The 24,358-nt window shown below is 39.9% G+C and overlaps 1 protein-coding gene across 1 annotated transcript in view; it reads left to right on the top strand.

Annotated features, from left to right (window-relative positions):
• DACH1 (dachshund family transcription factor 1) overlaps positions 1 to 24,358 on the top strand; it is a 521,772-nt gene that overhangs the window by 243,945 nt on the left and 253,469 nt on the right. The window contains exon 3 of the mRNA XM_054973584.1: positions 20,049 to 20,210. Within this exon, the coding sequence (XP_054829559.1) occupies positions 20,049 to 20,210 (162 nt within the window). The remainder of the gene's footprint in view (positions 1 to 20,048; positions 20,211 to 24,358) is intronic.

The following is a 24,358-nucleotide window of genomic DNA, read 5'->3' as shown; positions in this document are numbered from 1 at the left end:
TTCCTTGCTATGTTTTGTCTCATTGTTAGTATTTAGCAGCACTTTAGTAAAATGGATTGGACTGCCCCCTTTAACCTTTAATGATGCCCTTCTCCTATAGAAATAATGTATCTCATTTTTGGCATAGAGCTGTTAAGTGCTAGAGCCTTAATCTATTTGCTTGAGATGTCACTAAATGAATTTTGTAAATTAGTTCTGCCAGATCAAGCAGCTAATACCTACCAGCAGCAGCTACGATACTACACTGTGTATTAGCTATGTGTAGGTCATGTTATCTATGGGATTTACGCATGCACAGCCATGTGCGAGGTTTATAGCCAATGTCATTTGAAGAAGGCACTTCCACAGAGCATAGCAGAAACAATATCTGCTTCTGTCTTATAGTCAAAGAATTGATTCATGTAATCCAATTTCATTACTTTAACAGGCTAAAATCAATATAGGTATTATCATCAAACTTAATATCTACAGACATTACGCCTTTAAAAGGCTACTTGTATTACACTATATTATCATATTTAAGCACTTGACCATTATAGATTAGGGAATGTTTGTTTTCACCTACTGTTCCTTCACTGTCTGAAAGAGCTTGATTTAAAGAGTAAAATACGCCCAATGTTGCTCTCTAGTATCCAGCTTTGTAATATTCAAAGCACTGATTTGAGAGTAATTGGATAGCAAGTCATTTGGGCTTGTCCAGAATGAATGATCTGAGATCAGTTGTCCTAAACTGACTTTGAAAAGTTGTTTCTTGGAAGTTTGTGGCATAGGAAAGATGGAAGCAAGATTTATTTATTGTAAGAGATGGGCTAAGACTGAAAAATACATGGCTAACAATCTAATCCATTGCCTATTTGACCAGCCAATACTTATCAAGTCAGTCTTGAAGGGAGAGTTTCACACCCAGGAAATTCCTAGAAATTACTTCTCTGCATTTTGATGCTATGCACTTTGGGGGCAAAAAAATATTGTGGGTAATATTTCATGTAAGCACATACATTTTAATTTGTATATCTTTTTCACTATCAGAACACTTTCTCCTGATTTACATAGCAATCCCAAGAACGCCAGCAGGATTCTGAGTAAAACCACATAGGTTTGCTTTCTTAATTGCCTTCACTAACCCATTTGCATAAAGGAGGCGGCGAAGGCAGAGAACATGGTTTGCAAGCAAAAAAAGCCTGGTTTATTTATTTATTATTTATTCAAAACATTTGTATGCCATCTTTCCATCCCTTTAGGGCCTTCAAAACAGCAAACAAATACAAAGAGATTAAAAATAAACTTTTAAAACCAGTACATACATATGAAACTGACAAGTACAAAAAACAAAAGGTAAGTCAGTAAGGGTACGCCAAATGAAATTGAAAAGTCTTCACTCACTGGCAGAAGCCAATGATGGAGGGGGATAGATGAATCTCTCTGTGGAGAGAATTTCATAATTCCCAACAAAATTACACTTCAGTCCCCAGTGCATCCTCTTGAAGGGCAGAGCCAGTTCAGTATACAAGCAACACATCAACAAGAAGATGAGGAAAGAGCTGTAGCTGAGAGTCAAGCTACAAGCTTCCCACGCCTTGCATGCCCTGCACTTGCTTTGCCCGCCAGTGGCAGTGAACCCCTTCTGGCCTCTGCAGCTTCCCTCCTGTCCTGTCTTGGATTCAAGAGCCGTGCGAGATCCAGCAGGAGGCAGGGTGGCTCAGGAAGCTTCCCGGGCCTTACATGCCCTCGGCTCTCTTCCTGAGCTTTGCACACCCTCGGCTCTCTCCCTTGGCTCCGCAGCATCTCTCCTGCCGCCCGTCCACCTGCCTCTCTCTGCCGCCCGTCCACCCGCCTCTCTCTGGACGCCCCCCAGCAGATGAAACTTCCTGCGGTGCTGCTGGTGGGAGTGCTCCCAACTGTCCCGGCTGCTGGCAGCTTTTCCAGCCGCCAGTGAAATGGCGTAAGGGGGCTTGGAGTGGTGGCAACTTCCAGGGGCTCCCTTGGGCTGGCAGAAGGTGAGTTCTCTGCACCCTGTCGCCGGCACGCTTTGCTTATAATAAACATTTGTTGTAAATACTAGCAATCTCTATGCAGGCACCGTCCCTCCAACTCTGCAAGTTGGATGGGTTTTCTGTTGTTAACTATGTGAATTCCTTTGGTAAACTTCAGTCCCCAGTGGCTGGAAAGGAGCTGAGCTGTGGTAGTCAGAAAAGACGCCTACACTTCCCATCAAAACTTTCGGGAACCTGACTCGTGTCCACCTCGTGTCAGGCGTCACTTGTAGCTTGACTCTCAGTAGTAGAACATCTGCTTGCCGTGCAGAAGGTCTCAGGTTCAACCCAGTGAAAAGGATGAGGTGGAAGGTGATGTGAAATATCACTACTCGTGACCCTGGAGAGCCTCTGTTAGTCTGAGAAGACAGTACTGACCTTGATGGACTGATGGTCTGATTCGGAACAAGGGAGCTTCATGTGATCTTGTGACTCTTGAGATGAAGTTGATGTGGCTGTGGTGTTTTTTTAATTATTGCTTTTCTTACTTTTATAATTGTTTTTATGATTGCTTTTGTTGAAGTTGATGTGGCTGTGCTGTTTTTTATTGTTGCTTTTTAACTTTTATGATTGTTTTTATGATTGCTTTTGTTTCCGTCCTGTGTCCAGGATTTGATAAGGGAATGAGCTGTCGAGGGCTTTTGAGAGGCAAAGAGACATACTAAATATGTGTGGTGTTAAAGCAAGACGTTGTTTACCCCACACCAATTGTTTTGAGTGTGCACTGTACAGGTATTGATAGCTGCAGTTCTAAGAGAGAGAGTCCTGTGAGCAAGCCCTATAACCTAACATGAGACTTACTTATGAGTAAATCTGCGTAGGCTTCCTCTGTATGGTAACCTTGTTTCCAGGCCTTTCTAATTAGAAGCCTTGCAGGTTATAAGGTCACAAAACCTCCCCTCTCCTTTTATAATTGTTGACCACATATTTTTTTTTATATTACTGAGACGTACAAATAAACAGACAAAATATTTTAAAGGTGAACTACCTGATTAATCTGTCCCTGAACTTTCATCCCAGAAGCTTCAATTTTAAATGCAAATTAGATGCATATATTATTGACTGCTTCCTTCTCTAGCCCCCTCTCCTTCTGCATTCTGTCACAGAGGTAAGATCTCTTGCAATGAATTAATGATATGTTCAATGTTAAATGAATTAAAAATAAAATAATATCCCTGGAAAGTGTACATTAATTTGTGCGAAACTATGTTAGTGGTGCAAAATTATTCCTTGCTCGGCATGGCAAAATACTTAGATTTGTTACAAACAAATCACATAGCAAACATATGAATTGGTTCACCTTCTTCATTTATAATTAATCGTTGCACATTATAATTATTTTTTTAAACAGTAAATATAGGAGGCTTCACAAGTTTACCCTCAAAAACTCATACCCTGGAAATTTAATTGGTCTTTAAAGTGCTACTGGACCCAAATCTTTTGCTCTTCTACCACAGACCAACATGGCTACTCACCTGAAACTGCTATAGGGGTTGTGAACGTACAGTGACTGATTCATGTATGAAATGCAGATCACTTACAGTGCAATCCTATGCACTTTGAATATTTAGTCTTACAGGACTGCATTATTAGTTTACATACATTCAGCTACTGTTCATTTGATGACTTCTTGGCCTCTGAATGTATGAATTAATTCGATTGAAAAATGTTTCATTTAAGGTGATCTGAAGCAGGCTCATTCTGTTTCTGGCTTTTGATCAGCAATAGCTGATTCACATATATGAGCATAACCTGTTCTATGTATAGATCATTCCTTAATGACACTGTGTTCCCGAAATGTTACATATGTTACTGCTGAGTATTAAGCTGTTGCTTCATTAATTTGATTTTAAAAAAGAGGTTACTCTTCCTAGAGAGAGCTGTAATTGTGAGGGGAAAGTTTGATTCCAATTCCAGTTTATACTCAGAAACACTTTCTAGAATCTGTAAGGAAATAACGTTCTTATTATTTGTCTTATTTAGTTCTGCGTCAACTTTCCACCTTGTACAACAAACTAAGATCCAGTCAAAACATCACAGTTTAATACGTTTTAGTATCTTAAAATACATTTAGAACATACAATAATCAGTTGCTGTCAAACAATCATTAAATCATTTAAAGGCCTTCCAGATTTGGGGGGGGACCCACCCATTCCCCACCCCAGAAACACTGGAAAGGCAGCACTAGCTTCTACAACTTGAATTTCTCTACCACTATCATAAAATGCAGATCTTTTAATAAACATTCACCAAAGCTCAGGTAGATTATTATGGGAGAAGGTGGTCCTTCCGATATAAAATGATAAAAACTTCAGTGTTTCAAGAAGAAAGAACCAGCACATGTGACAAATTGTCCTTTAGCTGATCATCAAACATGGTTCTGAACTCTTTGGTTCTTGTCTTCTTCATCTCTGTCTTTAAAACTGATGAGAAAAAAGAGTTCTTTGAGATAGCTACATGGGTTTCTTTATTGTAAGGTAATGGGGTGGGTTATAATTGAGCTAGTCAAATACAGACTGGGCACATAACATTGCACTTTTGAACTGTTATTCATGAATTGGTGAAACAGGTTTGCTTCCCCCCCCATTAGTACCCTCTCTTTTGATTAGGGGAAGTGGTGCTTGCCCTCCAAGTGTGCAACTTTAAATCACTTTGAAATTTGCATAGGAGGACCAGTAACTGAACCACGAGAGAGCTGCATGTCTTTTGTTCACATGTCCAGGATAGTATTTGAAAATTCATCTTGTATGAACTACACATTCGTGTGCTATCTCCAGCTACAATAATAGTGTATGTGTCTCAGAACTAGAGAGAGGCACAAAACGGAACACGAACCCAAAAGAACCGGGCCGGTTCGTGGTTCTCGAACCAGTGGTTCGTGGAAGCTCCTTTCCACGAACTTCCAAACTAGCATGCTGGTTCATTTCATTCATTTTAAAAAGCAATGCCTCTTGCAGTGGCACGGAAAGGAGCATTTAAACCTGTGGATCAGCTGCTTGTCGGGGAGATCCCCAACAAGCAGCTGATCATTTAAACAGTGGGGCTTGGCTGGCCAGCCGGCCAGCCAAGCCCCACTGTTTAAATGGCAATTTAAACTGCAGGTGGGGCTTGGTCAGCCAAGTCCTGCTGATTAAACGGCTGGCCAGCCAAGCCCCGCTGTTTAAATGGCAGGCCAGCCAAGCCCCACTCAAAACACATGAACCGCATGGTTTGTTTTTTTCGCGATTTGTGTCAACCCCTACTCAGAACTGAACAAAGCTCCCTGAAAACAATATATGGATTAAATGTTCACAATGTCCCAAGCAAAGTCTACTAGAAGATCCATGCATGTTAAAACTCATCAGCCTTTCAGAATTCAATACAGGTCCCATCTTGTGCATACCGTCAACCCCACTTTTTATTTACTTATTTGTTTACTTTATTTATACTCTGCTTTTCTCCCAAATGGGGACCCAAAGCAGCTTCCAGAATTTTCCTCTTCTCCATTTTATCTGCATAGCAAATCTATGAGGTAAGTAGAGTGTGTGACTGGCTCAAGGTAACCCAGCAAGCTTATGTGGCAAGCTTGTGTGTCTCCTAGTCCAGTGCTCTTAGTCCATACTTACTAGTCCAGCGCTCTTAACTACTACACCATACTAAATCAGAGCCTGATATATTCTTCTTAGGTTCTGCCTTCCTGACCTCTGATTTTTTCTAGATCAGGACTGACTCAGGAAATATTGGCACCTGAGACAGAAAATCTAAATGGTGGGCCTGCCTTAGGCAGTTAACACATAATAAATTAAATAACTGACAATTTGTCTCCTTTAATGGGCCTCCAAATCTGCTGCCTGAGGCAGCTACTTCACTTTCTCTAATGGTGGAACTTGCTTTGTCAGTTAAAAATACGCAAAGAGTGTCAAATTTCATTGTGTTACATAACAGACCCTATCTTCAGACCTGTCTGTTATCTACACATATAGTTCCGGAGTTACTTTGTTTTGTGATTTGGAGTTACTAATTGAATTTAACATATTGTGGATCATCGTTTGTTTTCAGGAAGCTTTATGGGTGAGTTTGCTTTGTCAGAAATCCCTTTTTGAGAATATATGGTGTGTATCTTCAGTAGTACTGAGTCTGACCACATCTTAGTTGGGGTAGAGGTCCCTGATGTCTACTGTAGTAATGGTTGCACTTATTTGCATGTGGGCGAATTTCTGTCCAACATGAAACTGATGAAAACTAAAGGAAGTTAGAAGACAGGAATGTATAGAGAATTGTCACCAGGTTAGACCTCTAACATGTTACAGCTAACTGGCTTCCATTGTTGTGGGTCAATCAAACTTTCAAACGAACTAGATACAAGTGGCAATTTATTGAGGGAGGGATATCTGTTTTCTCCGATTTTCCCCTCCCCTCCTGCTCTGCCACTGGTTCCATTTACCACTCCCTATCCTGTCTCCAGTTCCATTTCTGCCCCCATATACTCCCCTTCAGTCTTCTTGCTGCTGGTAGCCTCAGTACTAAAACATTTGTACTTACATTTGTACTTAAACCTACATTTGTACTTACTAATTTTTCAGGTGACTGTTGTTGTTTTTTCCCTGTGTATAGTTTGTGTATTGGAACGGTAGCCTCAGTACTGGCTGTCATTTTGGCAATCTAGAATGCAGCTCAGACTACATTTCCCCCCCACCCCTCAGTCACTGTGCATGCACAGACATTGCTCTGAATATGTTGTGGGTGATATATTCCACTTTTTTTTCTTTTTAGAAATTTACACCAGAGGATTTCTCGATTCACTAAGCATTCACCATTCAAACAAGCAAAAGTATTGTCCTTTGGGGAGATTCCAGGCTGATATAATAACCTGGGAATCCAGTGTCACTCTTTAATTCATTATCTGTTCCAAGGTAAAAAAGTAGAAATCAAAGTATGATAGAACCACATAAGTTGAGTCAAAGATGGAAAGACAAGAATATTTTCCTTTTACCTAACAAGATGTACTGTTCTAGCACTTGTTAAACACTCCGGCACTTTAATTCAGTGTGTTTATCATGTTTCAGCTTTCTTGCTCCCAATTATGACTTGTTATAACACCGGGAACAAATTGCATAATCAATGCACAGCAGGAAAAAAGGCAGATTAAAAACAAACCATACCATTTAATCGCCCACAAATAAGTCTGACTCTTATTCCGTTATCTAATGAGTTATCTAATGCATTTTTCCTTAACATTTTTATACAGATGTGAGGAAGTGGATGTGACTGTGTGCAGTTCACAAATAACCCATATTTTATACAGAGAACCATGGAGGAAATGATCATTGCTTAACCAACTATCTGACCCAGAGGTGTCTTTGAAGCTGCCAAAATAACTATTTATGTTATCTGTCAAGAAGCCAAGTACTGCTATAAAAATATCTTCTATAATTTTGCTTTTGGGTACAGTGATTTACAACCAAAGACGAGAAAAAAGGAAATGAATATGTTATCTTGTGATGTTGGGGAGGTGCATTCGACAATTCACCAGTACCTTAAAATAGCCCTGTAGACCTCTTAGGCTGAGAGACTGTAATTGGCTTCAGTCCACCCAATAGACTTCAATGTTGAGTGGGTATTGCCTTTCACTTTAATTCCCATTGGCTACAAGGGAAAGATTGACATTCCCTGTTAAACAGCAGGGCAGTTGTGGGAGAGTAAGAAGTTGAGGTCAGGTGTGCAGGTTATGTAGGGCTTGGGGGCTGGGGAAAAGGTCATCCAAGAGCAAGGAAATTAGTTGGGTTAATGCAACATCTTTTTTTTTTCATGAGATGCTCCTTGTGGGAGCTCTCGCTTGCTCAGTCTCCTGGGGAGGGAGCTTGAGAGATAACTAAAGAAAGCATCTAAATTTCTGGACAGCAGTGGCGACTCTTCAGCCTGTCCCTCAATTTTTGTTCCCTAATGGACCCATTGCCATTGGTTTTCTAGAAGCAGTAGCTGAAAATGACTTCCTGGCACTCTCACCATGGCTCGTGTCTCTTGCACTCTCCCCCCTCCCCTGCCCAAAACCTAGGGCTTTCCCTAGGAACTAGGTGTAGTAAACCCATGGTAGAGCAACCTTCTGTGCAGCAGGTCTGTGTTTGGTGCATGTGTAGATGGGAGACCCTTGCAAAATCTACGGAAAGCAGGATTATACATGTAATGAAATTAGCCTCTCCTTAATTTGCAAAACATTACTTCTTGGCTGTTTTCACACTGCTTACCAGCCATGGCACATCGTGCCAAGGTCCCAGAACGATGCTGTCATTCCAGGAGCTTGGCACGATGTTCCATGGCCGGTAAGCAGTGTGAAAACGGCTCTTGCCTGATCAGTCAGAACTCTGAAGAACAAATGGATGCATCGGACAGAAGCTGCCTCTCCCTTAGCACTGCTACGAAGACATTTTACATGTGAAAGCTGAACTTTAGTTGTCCTTTAATAGATGTTTTCATTTTCTTTAGATGTACTTATTTTCTTTAGGCAATCCATGCTCTCTCTTGTAATGTTAAGTGTAATATTCTTGTGACAACAACCAAAAGAGATCAATTGTGTCTTATCGATGCTGCAAACAGGAGAACGTGGATTGTGGAATGCATCAGCACATACTCAAGGTTAATTTCCTCTCCAGGAAAAAAAAAAGATTTACTGCCTTAGAAACCATCTGTACAATATATTTCCCCAAATATGGTTCTGTAATCCAAATAACTATTAAAGAGCACTTTGTGTCAAAGCATTCTACATAGTTGGAGAAAACTAGTTAGGGTGACATTTCAGTAGAGAAGGCAAGCAAATCCATTTCAGTTGCACGGGGCAAGCTTTTTCAGTAAAGTGTAACTCTTGGATAAATTCTGTGCTAACTTGCAAAAACAAAATAAACCCCCAAGAAATATTTGTAGAACATTTCCTATGACTGCCTTTATTCCTCATAATAACCATAGCAAAGTTATCGCGTGGGACAATTATACTTTTTAAACGGCTTGTATCGTTCCATAACGTACGCCATTTATGTTGTTGTTACAATACCAGTATGCAGATGCCAATTAATTGGTGGTTAGAGTGTTGGACTAGATTCTGGGAGAACTCTATTCAAACCACTACTCTGGGATGGAAACTCACTGGGCAACCTTGGGCCAGTTGCACCCTCTCAGCCTAACCTACCTCACAGGGTTATTTTGAGGGAACAATGGAGAAGAAGAGAACAATGTGAGCCACTTTGGGTCCTCATTGGGACGAAAGGCATGAAGTAAATAAATCTGAAATGGACAGGAGGAAGAAGAAAAGGATACCTTCCCCCCAAATGTCCCCTAAAACTGAGATGCAAGGAAGCTATTTATTTTAAACTCACTTCTCCTCCCCTCCCCCTTTGCTTGCGCTTTTTATCTGCTGCTCTCCGTGGAGGTAAGGGAAGGAGGTGCAGCTCTTCTCCCATGCTTCTTTAATACATTGGCTGATTTTGATGTGTACAGCAGTCATTAATGCTGTAAGCTCGTTTTGAACATTCTCTCGCAAGCCGCACGCAGCTGTCGGGCTGGGGATAAGACAGGACAGTTACATATCTGTTGAGCTAGAGCTCTTACGAAACAATGTCTCAACGTTAGTTCAGCCAAAGGACTGCTCTCTGGCTGCATAGTCTGTGTTAAGATGTGGATTAGCACTGGCGGGGGGGGGGACCCAACGACCAAAGCTCCTGGTGGTGGAAAGATTATAATTATTATTTAGCTCCATTACTTGCCATTACAGGTATGAACATGTCTTTTCAGCTATTCTGAATTGCAGCATTGTTACAATTAATTAATTGTGTCCATGTAGCTGAAATGTAGACTAAATATATTGGATAAGAATGTGTATTAAATTCTTCCAGTTTTGTGTGTAGTTTTTTTTTGGGGGGGGGTGCTGTGTTAAGTATAAACAAAATGCTTAAGTAATGGCTTCTTTTTAATACGAATAAAATACACAGTGTTTAAAAATAAAGAAAGCTTATTGGTGAGAATTTTTGTACTGTTACTGCTCATATTAACTATTTTTTACTATTATAAATGTTTGAAAAGTCATAGAAGCATATTTACCCAGAAAATCAAGACGGCCATCATGCAGTCCAAACTATACATTTGCCTGTGTGTTCACCTGTATAGGAGTGAAAAGGACATTATCAGGAAAGCTGTTCATTGCATATGGTGCTTAAGCAGTACTGGCATCAAGCAACAAGCGGGAACAAACATGGTGGCCGAGATGGACCTGGAGTGCTCTCTTTTCAGGATACCCAATTGAGAGCCCCCAGGCCATGTGGCTTGAGCAGGTGAGGCCACACTACACAAATGGTGGTGTGGCCCCTATGTTTATTTCTTTCACCCCTCACCTTATAGGATTATATTCTTTGTCATGGACTCAGTTCATTTTTATAAATGGATTCTGCATGTGTGAAGAGGACATGCTAGGAACACTCTAGAGCTGTAGGACATCACAGAGCTGGTGCATATTTTCCTTCACTTGATAGAATATTTTTGTGAGTGTGCTTGTAATCAAGAGGGGAATACTGCTCTTCTAACAGCTCAGGGAAGTATGTGTTTTAGCTCATATAATGTTATGGTTCATTGCTACAGCAGTCACTTTATAAGCAAGGGTCCTATTTTTTTAAAAGTTCTTATAAAGTAGGGTGTACTTCCACATTTTATTTTCAGTAGGTTTTTCTCCTCTTTTGTTCTTGCATGCTTATAGGTGCACCTCTACTGATGATCTTGATGGCAACTGAGCTCAAGGTGACAACATATAGGGTTAGATGTCCACATTGTTCCAGTGATCTCTGGAAAGCAATCCTTAAACTTTCGGTAGTTTGGTGGTGGAAAGTGCCCTCAAATTATATCTGACTTATGGTGACCCTGTTGGGGTTTTCATGGCAAGAGACTAACAGAGGTGGTTTTCCATTGCCTGCCTCTGCAACCTTGGTCTTTGTTGGAGGTCTCCCATCCAATTACTAACCAAGGTCAATCCTGCTTAGTCTCCAAGATCTGACTAGATCGGGCCTGCCTGGGCTATCCAGGTCAGGGATTATCTTTGGTAATATTAAAATATCACAATGTTACAAAACTCTCCAATGTGATATTTTAATATCCCATTAAAGAATCTCAATTCTAACCTGTGAGGCACAGATACTTTACCAAGGACCTGGTCATGATTTTACAGTAATTTCAGTATAATGGAAGTGCATTCTCATGGTGGGTCCCCCCCCCCAATGGTATCCTGTTGGAAAGGGTGTGGGGGACAGCTTCAAAAGGGTTTCATGATGCAAGTACCATTCTTTCTTCTGGAAATGCTTCAAACTTTGACAGACAATTGAACAAATCCTTAGCAGTAAAGAGAGATCAAAACTCAAATGGCTTAGGAAATCCAAATTATCTCTTGTGTAGGAAACACAGCAGTTAATTTTTTCCTATATTTCCTAGGTAAGCCTTGGATGCCATGACAATCCTTTCATATTAGGTTATTTTCAAATTAATTATTATATCTGTGTCTCTCTCTACATGAGACATCAGGGCACGTGCCCGTCAAGTGTCTGGAGACGCAATGTTAGCCAGGAAGAGTAGTTTTGAATGACAGAGCTGGCAGAGATCACTCCAGAGGGGATGGATTTTCTCACAGCCCTCCACTGTCTCCGGCGTGCTGGCCTATCTCCCCTTCCGGGGCTTTTACCTTGCTGCCCTTGCTTCTTAAGACTTTGAATTAACTGAGCCTTAGCAGGGCAAAGGCTCTGGAAGGGGAGACACCAGAGGTGGCAGGGGGCTGTGAGAGAATCCGTCCCCTCCGGAGCGATCTCCCCTGGCTCCATGCTTCCTCCCTAACATTGTGTCTCCTGACCCATGAAGAACGCATGTCAAAAGTATTGTGTAGAGACACTCTGTGTGTCACTGGATTTGTACAGATAATTAGGACCTCTCTTCGCCCAAGTTCATGGTGGAAAGGAGGAGAAGGTTGACTTATAGAAGGAATTGCAGCAACAAGATTTTTGGGGGGGAGCTGATATTGCTATTTCTTCAATTTTAAGCATCTCAGGTATGCTACAACAATAAGTCTTCTATATATTGTCAAATAAGTCTTCTAATCAAGAAGGACTTTAACAGGGTAGTGTACATTTCTTTTTAAAATAGAAATATATTGAGAATATGTCTGATTTGCAGTTCAGTTGTATTTTCATTCTGCAGTAAATCTCACTGGAATTTAAAGGGGGCAGCTACTGAGTGGGCATTCAGCTGGAACCATGCGGTGTGATCCTGTGTCCTTTTACTCCCTAGAAAGTATGCCTATAGAGCAAGGCTGTGCATGTCTACTTACAGTTAAGTCCCCTTATGTTCAACTGGGTTCATTCCCAGGTAATTGTACATAGGACTAAGTCTACTCACACTTACCTGGAAATGTCCCATTGAATTCAGTAGGATTTACTTTTGAGTAAACATGCTCAGTCCAGAGTATTTTTCTTTTGGGGATTATGCAGTTCTTTGCATTCTCCTCAAATAATGATCTTTAACAGTGTTATCTTAAGCAGAGTTTCACTCTTTTAAGCCCATTGACTCCACTGGATTTAGAACAGTATAATTCTATTTAGGATTGTACTGTAAGTCTTTGTATTAATGCAAAATGATCGATGCATTCTTACACTTTTAAAGGAACTTGTTTTTGAAAAAATTGTATTTTGGGGGTCTGCAAAGATCATTGTATATTTTTCCTCCAAAGCTGACCTCTACTTTTAGAAAAGACATCTCTGTGCTTTTTCATCAATTTAGAACACACATTTTTGGTTAAGAAATAGAAGACAATTTCTTTGTCTGTCTTCTAGTCTAGGGAGGTTGTGATAAAAACAGAATTCCTCCTTTAAAAGTCACACATGGCTGTAATTTAAGGGGTTTTTTTTTAGCCTCCTTGTCCGCAACAGTTGAAAGAAACCTTCAATGAAAGTTTATTAACTAGACCAATGCCTGAGGCAATAAAGGTTCATTTATTACCAGTTTCTTGGCTGTTTTTCTTCTTCTATTTTTCAGTTAAACTCCTAGCGTAAGATAATACTTCACAAAATTAAACCTTTGACCTTCTGTAGAGTTAAGTCGCCTTTGATTAGATAAAGTAACAATTTATGGTCCAGCTTGAGGTTGCACATGAAATGAATAATGCAAGAGAGTGGATGAGGACTGAGAATCTATTGCTTTCGAAGAGATGACTGCTAAAAAAAGCTGCCCTCTTAATTGAATTGTTTTGACTCTCTATGCACATCCACAATATTTCAAACTGTAGAAAATGCAGTCTTTTTGTGGCACCTATATAATATACAGTTTAATTTTGAGTAATATTGAGCAATGTTTACTAGAAACGGTGATGCAAGACAGCAATTTTGTAGTTTTAAGAGAACTGGATATTATATTTTCTTTGTTTATAACCAGATACCAACAATTTGTTACTAAAATGTAAGTTCAATTGATTTCAGCAGGATTTATTTCCACACATATATGGTTAGGATTGCAGAATAACGTCTTGTTATGGGACAAAATTAAAGTTCTTCTAATTTCAGGGCAGCAGATAGGGAAGAATGTTGGCTAAAACCGATCTTACGTGAGCTGCATTGGTTGCCAATGGAGTATCGTATCAGATTCAAGGTTCTGGTATTGACCTACAAGGCCCTGTGCAGACTGGGACCAGTGTATCTACGGGAAAGTCTCTCCCCATATATTCCCTGGAGGACACTCTAATCAGGGGACAAACAGCTGTTGGTGGTCCCTGGCCCCAAGGAGGCCCGCCGAGCCTCGACTAGAGCCAGGGCCTTTTTGGTCCTAGCTCCCACCTGGTGGAATGCTCTGTCTGCTGAGATCAGGGCCTGGAAGGATTTACTATCCTTTCGCCGGGCCTGCCAGACAGAGTTGTTCCACCAGGCATATGGCTGAGGCTGGGCCTCCGCCGGCCTGAAAAACGGGTGTATAAAATCTTAACCCTCCCTGTGAAGGCTGTCCACCATCCTGTTTTAAATGTGTATTAATACACTGCTGTTTTAATGATGTTTTAATGCAGATGAATTTTTATTGTATTTTAATATGTTGTTATCCGCCATGAGCCTGCTCGCAGGGAGGGTGGATTAAAAATTTGAACTAAATAAAATAAAATAAAATCAATAAAAAAGTTGGTGAGAAATAGTGCACAGAAATTCTGCACGGTCTCTCATGTTTTGGAGCTTTTAAAGAGATGGGGGCAGCTCTGTAGTTGACACCTGGAAGTCAACCCATATATATGCAGCAGCAAATCCCAGAACAGAAGATTCAAGAACATGCAGGCAATAAAGCTCTGGGCGTTGCTGACAGCATGGCTTGCTGTCGCACCTTGCACGAGTTGCAATGGTAGGAATAGTTTAGGTATAATCATGAATAGAGATGGGCACGATCCCAAAAAAATTGCAGATCCAGCTGATCATGGATCGGTGCCAGTGACGTTCCCGACTAAATGATCCACACTGATCATCTCCCGTTCCCGATCCGTCGATCGTGGAGGCCAAAGCGGGGCGTGCTGCTATTCCCAGCTATGTGTGAAAGTGAGTGTTGGCGGCGGCCACCGGGCATGGGGAGACGGCGACGAGCCGCCTCCCCTCAGGGGGCAGGGGGTCTGGCCGCTCGCCGGCAGCACCCCCCATGTGCCCGCCCACCAGGCCAAAAGGGAGCGCGCTGGTGAGAAAAGAACGTTGGGTGATGCTGGCGGCATCTGTGTTTGTGTTTGGCCTTCTGTGTTTGGCCATCTGAGCTACCTATCAGGGTTTGCAGGGATGAGATTGGAGTGCTCATGGCTACAGAACACCCCCTTCCCCCTCCCTCCCCTGGGTGTCTTCTTCCAACTGGTGACTGCTTTGCTGCTCCGTGGTTGGAAGGAAGCCCTGCTGATCAAGGAAAGCTGGGCTTCCATTCGGGTTTCCAGGGCGACAGAAGGAGGGGAAACACAGCTCAGGCATTCCCCTGGCTCCATTGCCCTGGGAATAGATTACTGGCGCCTGAGTGTCTGGCTTCCCGATCTGAGCACGATCCAGCCCCAATCCAGCCCCGATCCAGCCCCCCTCCCGATTGCTGGATCATTGGCTGTGGCCGATCACGATCCACTGAGTCACGATTGCGTGATCGCCATTATTGTGGGTTTTTTGGGATCGTAATTCGGATCGTGCCCATCTCTAATCATGAATTCTGTACAAAAGTTGTGTTGTATATGCTTTGCATGCTAAATCCTATTGGCATGCCTAATTTTTCAAGATTATGGAAATGAAATCAATTTATAGAAGAAGAGTAAAACTTATTTAATTTTTCTTCCATAAGGTTTTATCTCCCTGCTTTTGAGTTCATTGGTATATATTTTTTCTATGATACATTTTTTTCTGTGATAAAATTTATAAATAAATAATCACCTTTCTGCAGTGGGGCACTCGAAGTAATGTACAGAGCACTAAATATACCTCTTCTAACATTTCACAAGCAGAAATACAGGTGCATTTATAATACCCTGTTCTCATTTCTCAATCATTTCTCAAAGTAGCAGAATCTACTCTCCTCTCTTTTACATTATATTAATTTACTCAGCAGCCACCCATCACCAGCTTAAAAGGCAGGAGGATGTATTTACTTATTTACATTATTTATTTACATTCTATATAGTCCACCTTCCTTGCTGAGGCACAAAGCGGATTAACACAGTTTAGGTTAATGCAGCCAATAGCCGAAACATTCAATAAACAATATAATGGGGTAAGGATTTCAGAAAAAAACAAGCAGAAATCTGATACAGAGCAGGAAGCAGTGCTGAAGCAAAACATAATCAAATTGACATGACATATTACAAGACGTGGAAACTATCCACTAGGAGCATATTTACAGCAACAGACAGTACACCGGAATATAGTCTACAGTCCTCCTGTTCTATTTGCCATGGACCTCTCTGAACCATTTCCTTACAATTCCTGTTACTGGTGTAAAAAAGCTCTCCAGAATAACTCAGTTTTGCAAATTTAGTGGTTAAGCGGCTTGGCTGCAAATCAATACTCTGCTGGTTCAAAACCCACTACCACCATGAGTTCAGTAGGTGGGCTTTGATAAGCCACTCCTCTCAGCCCCAGCCCCCCAGCTGAAGAGCAGCGATAATAATATACTGGCTTTGTTCACTGCTCTGAGTGAGGCACTAATCTGCCTAGAAGAGTGGTATTTAAGCACACTGTTGTTGTTGTTATAAACAGGCAGTTCTCAAAGGAGAGAGAGGTTCTCAGCGATTTCCTCCTCCTTTCTGTAGCTGAGCTTTATCTCTTGTATCATGTGGATTCCATTCCTTGTTCAGATTTTTGTGAAAAGTGAATTTCAGTAACCCACCCACCCCCCATATCCCATTATTACTTCTTTGACTTGGCAGATTTGAACCTCAGCTCTGAGTATTCCTAGATGTGTGAGGGAGAGGGGGGATATTCAACTGATAGCACTACAACAAAGGAGGAGATTGGTAGAAAAAGACACAAGAAAGAGTTCATTCAATATGTGCATCTGTTGGTTTTTAGTGTCTGGCTGAAGTTAAGACCTGAGTTCCTGCTAAGAGCTTTGAATTGAGTTATAATTCGGGCGCACCAGCTCTTACAAGACACCTTGAACGGCTTTTCCCAAGGAGTCTATAGGAACTGTCAGCAGCAGGGAAGATTACTTCAGTACCATGACTGTTGAATTGAACTTTACTTTTTGATGTTTTGCTTTTTGAATTAAATTGTTGAACAAGATTAATTGCACACAGTGAGAGCTTTAAATGAATAGCTGTGTTAAAGCATTAAAGTTCTAAGTATGTCACATGGGGGGAAAACTGGGAGGTTTAATGAATAAATGTATTTAATGCATAAAATGCCTAAGCTAATTTTTTAATTCCTTTACTAACAGTCTTTATTGGAAGGGGGGGCTGCACTTTATTTATCCTTCTGTGATGGTTGTGGCAATTTCATATTCCTGCACCTTGCTAATCTTCTGGTTCCACAGAAGTAAACAATAGATTTCATAAATTAAAAATATGCGCTTCAGAACATGCCTCTAAAGATAAAAAACAAGGCTGTAAACATTTATGACTGAAGCAAACTAGATTGTTCAAATACTGCCATGATGTATCATGTATATCAATATGGCACTGATATCAGTTAGAATGCAAACAAGGTTTTAAATGATGTGCCCCTTCATTTCAGCTGGAGAATCCACTTTACGCCATCTGCCTATCAGATGGTTAGGAACCAGGACTGCGTATTAATGCCACATGTTCGATTTTTCCTCCTCCTTGTAATGGTTAGATTCATATTGCTAATAGCTGTGCAGGAGCACTGTCGATGAAATTTGTGTGACGCTGGAGTGATGAGATATTTATAAAGTGGCCTGTCTTACTGAATAATCAGCAGGAAGAATGCCAGACGTAAACAGCTTATCAATTTCAGAATATTAATGATAACTACTGCCTGCGACTGTGATAGGGTGACTTTCTTGACACATTTGTTTACATTTTTTGGAACAGATACTGGCAGAAAGTACGGAAATAAAGCTTTAAAAATCAATATCGTTATGCCTTTATTTTGGATGTACTTTTTATTTTCGTATAGATATATGAATCAGCATATGACATATGCAGTGTTTATAATATTTACAGATAAATGTGAAAGAAACCAATTACACCTTAAACTCCTCATCTTAATATGAAAAAGGAATAAAAAATCACTAGTAATGCAGTGCTTTATATGTATTATATTTTCTCACTATTACCAACTGGCAAAAAGAAAAACTAGAAATAAAGAACCCACCAAATATTAATTTAAAATTAGGTACTTCCTAAAATTAAAGAAGAGGTATTTTGGAATTGTATATTGATGTCCTTTCATAGAAATGTCATGATGATGACGACTATGATAATAATAATAATATTTGATTTATACATCACCTTTCAGGACAATTTAATGCCCACTCAGAGTGGTTTACAAAGTATGTTGTTATTATCTCCACAATTGCCCTGTGAGGTGGGTGGGTAAGTAATACAGTCCTATTCTAATGGCCTGTAGAATACACCAGCTTCAGGAAGAGTTTGGATGGTATAATAGAGGCACAATCCAGTGCATGCCTTTTTTTTTCTTTTTTCTGCATTTTGCTGGTGCACATTTGTGATGCAGCCACAAAACACCTCTGTGCATGCAGTTGGACCAATCACAGCACAATCTAGCCAAGCAGTAAGATCTTGAAGGGTCACAGGTCCAGTGGAGCAGCTGTTGAAATCACTACTGTCAGATGCTGTAAATTCACACTGAAGAGGCCTGGTAATCCCAGGTGTGGCTATGCCAGTGCTGTGGACACAAGGAATCTTAGCATAGTACCTTTGGGGGCTATATGGTGCAACAGGATTGTGAAATAGTTCATGATATAATGAGGGTTTTGTAGTTGTGCCATAGTGAACTTTCTTTGTTCATTGTCTTCGTTTGTAACATAACTAAAAGTTTCTGTACGTAAGACATCTTATACAAGTAGGATCAAGTGAAAAATCTTACATTTGTTCTCCCATTGTGGATACATGTGCACTGTTAGGGAGACAGAGCACACTTGAATATAAGAACACACAGAAAGTAAGTCACTTGAGCGCCCTTGTGTAAGATGTCTTGTGTAGAGAGACCCTAATAGGCAACCACCAAGAATGCCATTTTATGTATGTAGTTTCAGGTGGGTAGCCATGTTGGTCTTTAGTTGAAGAGCAAGATCCGGGTCCAATAGCACCTTAAAGACAAACTAGAGGTATGAGCTTTGATCCTCAAATGCTCAAACTTTGGAACTCTAGTTGGTCTTTAAGGTGCTACTGGACCTGGACTTTATGTATGTTAACTCTGCTGTTTGAAAAGTGCACACAGACATTAGATTGAAATGGACACTCCTATCAGAGAGGTTGCAGCGAAGCATAAAGGAGAAGGTGGTTGTTACGACCCCCTCTCTGTTGTGTAGTTAGATTTTGCCTTTAATCCTTCTCTTACACCCTCTGGGTAAATTGCTGCCGCTTGGAATTATATTCCAAAATAGTTGGTTTAAATTTCTCCTTTAATAATGTGCCCAACCATCAGGCTCCTTCATGGGTCTATGTGGCCCTGAGGATAGGAATGGGATATGAGAATAACGGATACTCTGGGGTGGAAAAAAACCCAAAGTAAACTTTTATTTTGTTAAGAAGCATATCGGTTTCATACTGTTAATTAAGCTTGATGGTTTCAGAGGTAGTTATCAGTTCTTAAAGTTTCTCTTCGTAGACTTAGGGCCAAGCTACAAGTGATGAATGACACTTGAACGGCAAGTGAACAGACGTAGTGATCAAGTGGAGGGCAAGTGGGGTGCAAGTGAGTCTGTTCACTTGTCGTTTGTAGCTTGGCCCTTAGTCACACAGATATACACAAACTTTCCCTCTCAGGCTGCGCACACAGTTTGTCTGCTTTAGACAGAATGGTCTCTCACAGACACTCAGAGCCAAGCTACAAGTGACGCCTTTCACAGGTTGGACACATGTCAGCTTCCCTCAAGTTTTGATGGGAAATGTAGGCATCCTGGTCTTGCAGCTTGGCTCTCCGACTGCTGTCCAGTGGACTTTTCAACTGTCACTTGTCCAACATTCCGCCAAGCTGCTGGGTCCGGTTCAAAGTTTTGGTGTTGACCTATAAAGACCTATAAAGCCAACTACTACTGATGGAAAATTTAAGTTTTCTGGATACCATTTTGATTTTATTTTGTATGGATGCTTTTCTGTAAAAAACAAAAACACTTTAAAATCTCTTATTGGTTTAATAAATAAATACATTTTGAAAGAAATATAGCTTTCTGAACTGCGTATTGCTGAAATTGCCTTGTAGTAACTTAGTGAGTTCCTTGAGTATGCCTTGACTTCAGATGGTGCAAGCAACAAACAATATACATTCAAATTGAAAGTTGGTGAGAAGTTATAATTTCATTAGTTCCATTCCTGTCCCTTTTTAGGTCTCACAGCTGCAGCCGCCGCCGCCGCAGCTGCCACCAATGCCGCCATTGCAGAAGCAATGAAGGTGAAAAAAATCAAATTAGAAGCTATGTCAAACTATCATGCCAGTAATAATCAGCATGGAGCAGAATCCGAGAATGGAGATCTGAATTCTAGTGTGGGTAAGTTTTCAATCTAAAAAAGTCTTAACTTAAATAATGACATCATCACAATTTTGGTTCTTACTTTTTGATTGGAAAGGATGGAGAGAAAGAAGTGGAATTTTATGTGGGTTTCAGCTTTCTTTAGTACAGAATTTCGTAGACTCAGTAGGTTTTGTGCTTCTCTTTACGAAGATCCTTTGCAGGGGATGCCCTGCAAACTCAAACTAGTTTATTCTCTGAAAGAATATCATGTAAATGTTCACTGTTCCCTTATTGTAGGGTTAAATACAGTTGTCGTATCAAAGTGTCCTGCCATTGATCCTCATTTTAGGACATTGACAATACAATCTCAACCACATTAAGCTAAAATGTTTGGATTTAAGATTATTTTTGTCTGACAGACTTCCATTTGACCAATTCAAGGCAAATTCTTTGGTTTAAGTAGTTTGGTTCAGGCAGGTAGAAAGCCAAAGAATTTGTCTTTCATGCCTGGTGTTGAAAAGAAAAATAAATCATAGTATTTTCATAGTATTTACCTTTATGAATACTTTTCTAAAAAGTAATTATTTTTTTCTATTCTAACTGGTTGGAACAGTTATCAGTCCTTTCTGACTAATAAGTTAGCATGATCTGTTTACACATGCAGCCAATTTATTTTGCTATAACACACTTTACAATAATACTTACTTTTAAGGTCATCCCTTTGTAATGGCTCCCTTCTGCTCTCCGAGATAAATGGAGTGAATGCGCTGAAAAGAGGAGTTTGGGTAACTATTGTACATGGCAGGGGTCGCACAGACATAAAACAGACATGACAGTCTAATATATTCCTCTTTTTATATTCTGCACATTTTTGAGGTTATTCTTAAGGATGACAGTTTGACAACTTTTTTGTTCTAAATCATATTTATTATTTAACCTATACTCAAGAACAAAAGCAACAAATGTGCGCGTGTCAGCAGATTTTGAGGCCAGTTTTTTCTTCCCTTTTTTCTGTTAGTGTTTCAGCAATAGGCAAAAAAAGCTACAGGTATTGTTAGGGGAAATTGTTTCTGTTGTGATGAAGACAGATGCGGCCATAGTACTTTGATCATTAGCAAAAGATGGTAACAGCAGGTGAGGTGGGAAGGGAAAACAAGATGAAAGATGAGGTTGCAAAGGAAAGAATAGGTAACTACAGTGGCATCCATAGACTGGTTGTCTTTAAGCATTTGAGGAAAGTAAAATAATTAGAACCATTTTCTACTTCTGACTTGTAACATGATGTAAGTAAAATGGTTAATTCACAGCTGGCCTTCTTATCATGGTTGCAAGTTTTACTTGATTTAATCATTGGTTGGTGTGTGGACCAAGGTTAGTCAGTGGGATATGATTTTTTTTTCCTGAGGGTATTTTGGTTCTAGTGTACTCTAAGAAGGAATATCATGAAGACAATAAATACAGATGCCCTTTACTGTTGACAGAGGATAATATTTGTTTTCTGAATGTCGGTCTACAGTATATTTTCTTTGGCACAGTATGTGCTGTACTACAGTACAGTACAGTATACTTTCTTCAGTATTTCAAAAAGAACACTTATATTGATGTTTTAGTAACACACATTTACAATGCAATCCTATGCAGTTTGTCTGCACATGGAACTGCAATCTACAGAGCCAGACCAGACCATTGGTCTATCAAAGTCAGAATTGTCTCATCTGACTAACTGTCCAGGGTCTCAATTGTGGTCTTTCACATCTCCTCTAATACATTCCTTGTAACAGGTGTAGAGGATGGAACCTGGAACCTTCTTCATGCAAACGCTCTTCCACGGAAAGGCACCTCATCAGAATGCCCCATTAATGACAAATATGAAGGCCAGGGTGGCTTAGTGGTTATTAGGTTAGACTGGGATCTGGAAGACCCAGGTTTAAATCCTCTTTCAACCAAACAGAGGGAAGAGGTTCTCCAAAGGAGAAAAAAGGAACAAAAAAGAGACTTCTAAACAGAAAAGCAAGCAATAATAATATGAATGATTGTAATTAGATAAATGAGAAATATTTATATTTTATATATATTATATAAAAGATAGCAGACGAGGCCCCAGACATGGCTTGTTTTGATACTATAGTCTCTTGTTCTGTATGTATAACAGAACAGCTTCATGCCTCCAAAATGTACTGTTTTCTAACATGTTGAGGCCATTAAGTTGTTTTCTTATACATACTGAACCAGATACTGCAGTCAGTATCAAAATGAGCCAGACCCAGGACCTCATCTGTTATCTTTTATGGTTATTTTTTCATGTATAAATGTTGATAATTAGAGATGAGCACGAACCAGGAAAGTTCCTAACCGTGTGGTTTGTAGTTTGTCATGTTTCACAAACCACAAACTTTCACAAACTTGCCCCTATTCATGAACCGTTTCGTTCAGTTTGTGAAAACGTCTCTTCTGGGTCAGTAGGAGGTCTGCAGAGAGCCCATCTTTCCATTGCCTAGAAAACTGATTGATTGGTGCCAGGCTCTCTGCAGTGACAAACCAAAATATGAACCAAATGAACTGGGCTAAAATTCATCACGGTTCAGCTCCCACAAACCGCCAGTTCGCAAACCACGAACCAGCCCGCTTCGTGATGAACTTTGGTTTGGATTTTGGTCCATATTGATAATCATGCTCATTTTATTACTTTCTATTATTATTTTCTATGAGAGAAAGTTGATGTTTAATCCTCCCCCCCCTTCATGGTTTGTATGGTGTTAATTCTGTAATTCTTGTAATTATATTGGATGGTTTTGTTATGCACACGTCCATCACTGTGATACTTATGTAATTACACAACCTTTACAATACAAATATTTTTCATTTATTCGATTACAATCAGTCATATTATTATTGATTGTCTTTCTGTTTAGAGGTTCTTATTTTATTTTTTTCTCAAATCTTCTTTCAGCCATGAAATTTGCTAAATGACCTTGGGCTAGTCAGTTTCAGCAACACCTCCCTCACAGGGTTGTAGTGAAGACAGTGTTGGAGGGAGGAATCACGTATGCTGTTTGGAGTTCCTTGGATACGGCAGGAAAAAAAAATAGATAGGTTTGGGAGAGAGTTTGGTGTGGCTGCCGTTAGACTATGGAGGATAGATTAAATAGTGGCACGACCACTGTGACTGAGAAACAGATATGAAGTTAGTTAAAATTATTTGGCTTAACACTTTCTGTAAGAAGTATGTAAGTTATTTCCATAAAGTTTTAACGTTTTAATGATCTTAGAAAAAGAAAGTGAAAAACAAACTACAATAAAGGTTATCGTAGGATGCCTTTAGAGTTGCTGTTGGTATAAACAAGAGATAATGAATTGTTCCATTCAGCCTTTTCTTGGACTGAACTCCTTAAAACTTGTATTTACTGCATATCATTCTTATTTTTAGATTGTCTTCTTTTTTTTTTGGCGCTTGTTTCATGAATAAGGACTTTCTACCAGACTGGTGCAGGTTTCTCTACTCTTACCACAGCTATGAGAATAAAAACTAATAATAGAACTAGGTGAATCAGTATCTGACAATGAGGCTATTAACTAGCTTTTGTCTTAGTAAACAATAAGCTATTTAAAAGAGGCATTTTTCTTTCTGGTGTCCATGACTCCTGACATGACTTCTCTTCTCTTCTCTTCTCTTCTCTTCTCTTCTCTTCTCTTCTCTTCTCTTCTCTTCTCTTCTCTTCTCTTCTCTTCTCTTCTCTTCTCTTCATTCAAATCCATGACCAACCAAGAGCAGACTTTAGATTGATTGTTTAGATTTATGTTTTACCTTATCTAGAAGTCATATCTACAGTTGGATCTTAAAATTCATGGCAGCACAGAAGTCTGGGATTCCTTTGTTTGGAAGATGAACTCTCGGAAATTATAATGCTTGCTGTAAAAATGGACTATACAGTCCTGTGAGTTCTTCTCTGGCCTTTGGGGCAGTTTATATATCTCTGACCTGCAGTTAGTGCCTCTGACTTGTACGACAAAAAATAAAATATTTAAAAAAAATTAAACAAATAACATATTCTGTGCATGAATAGAATATCATTTTATATCATGAGATCATTTAGATTTCCTTAGTGAAATGACATTTATCTTGTAAAGTATGTAATCATTGCAATCTCAAAAAGTATATATATTTTAAGCCAAATAATTATGAA

The sequence above is a fragment of the Eublepharis macularius genome, chromosome 3, assembly GCF_028583425.1.
Source record: "Eublepharis macularius isolate TG4126 chromosome 3, MPM_Emac_v1.0, whole genome shotgun sequence".
NCBI lineage: Eukaryota > Metazoa > Chordata > Lepidosauria > Squamata > Eublepharidae > Eublepharis > Eublepharis macularius.
This window is presented reverse-complemented; position numbering and strand designations above follow the sequence as displayed.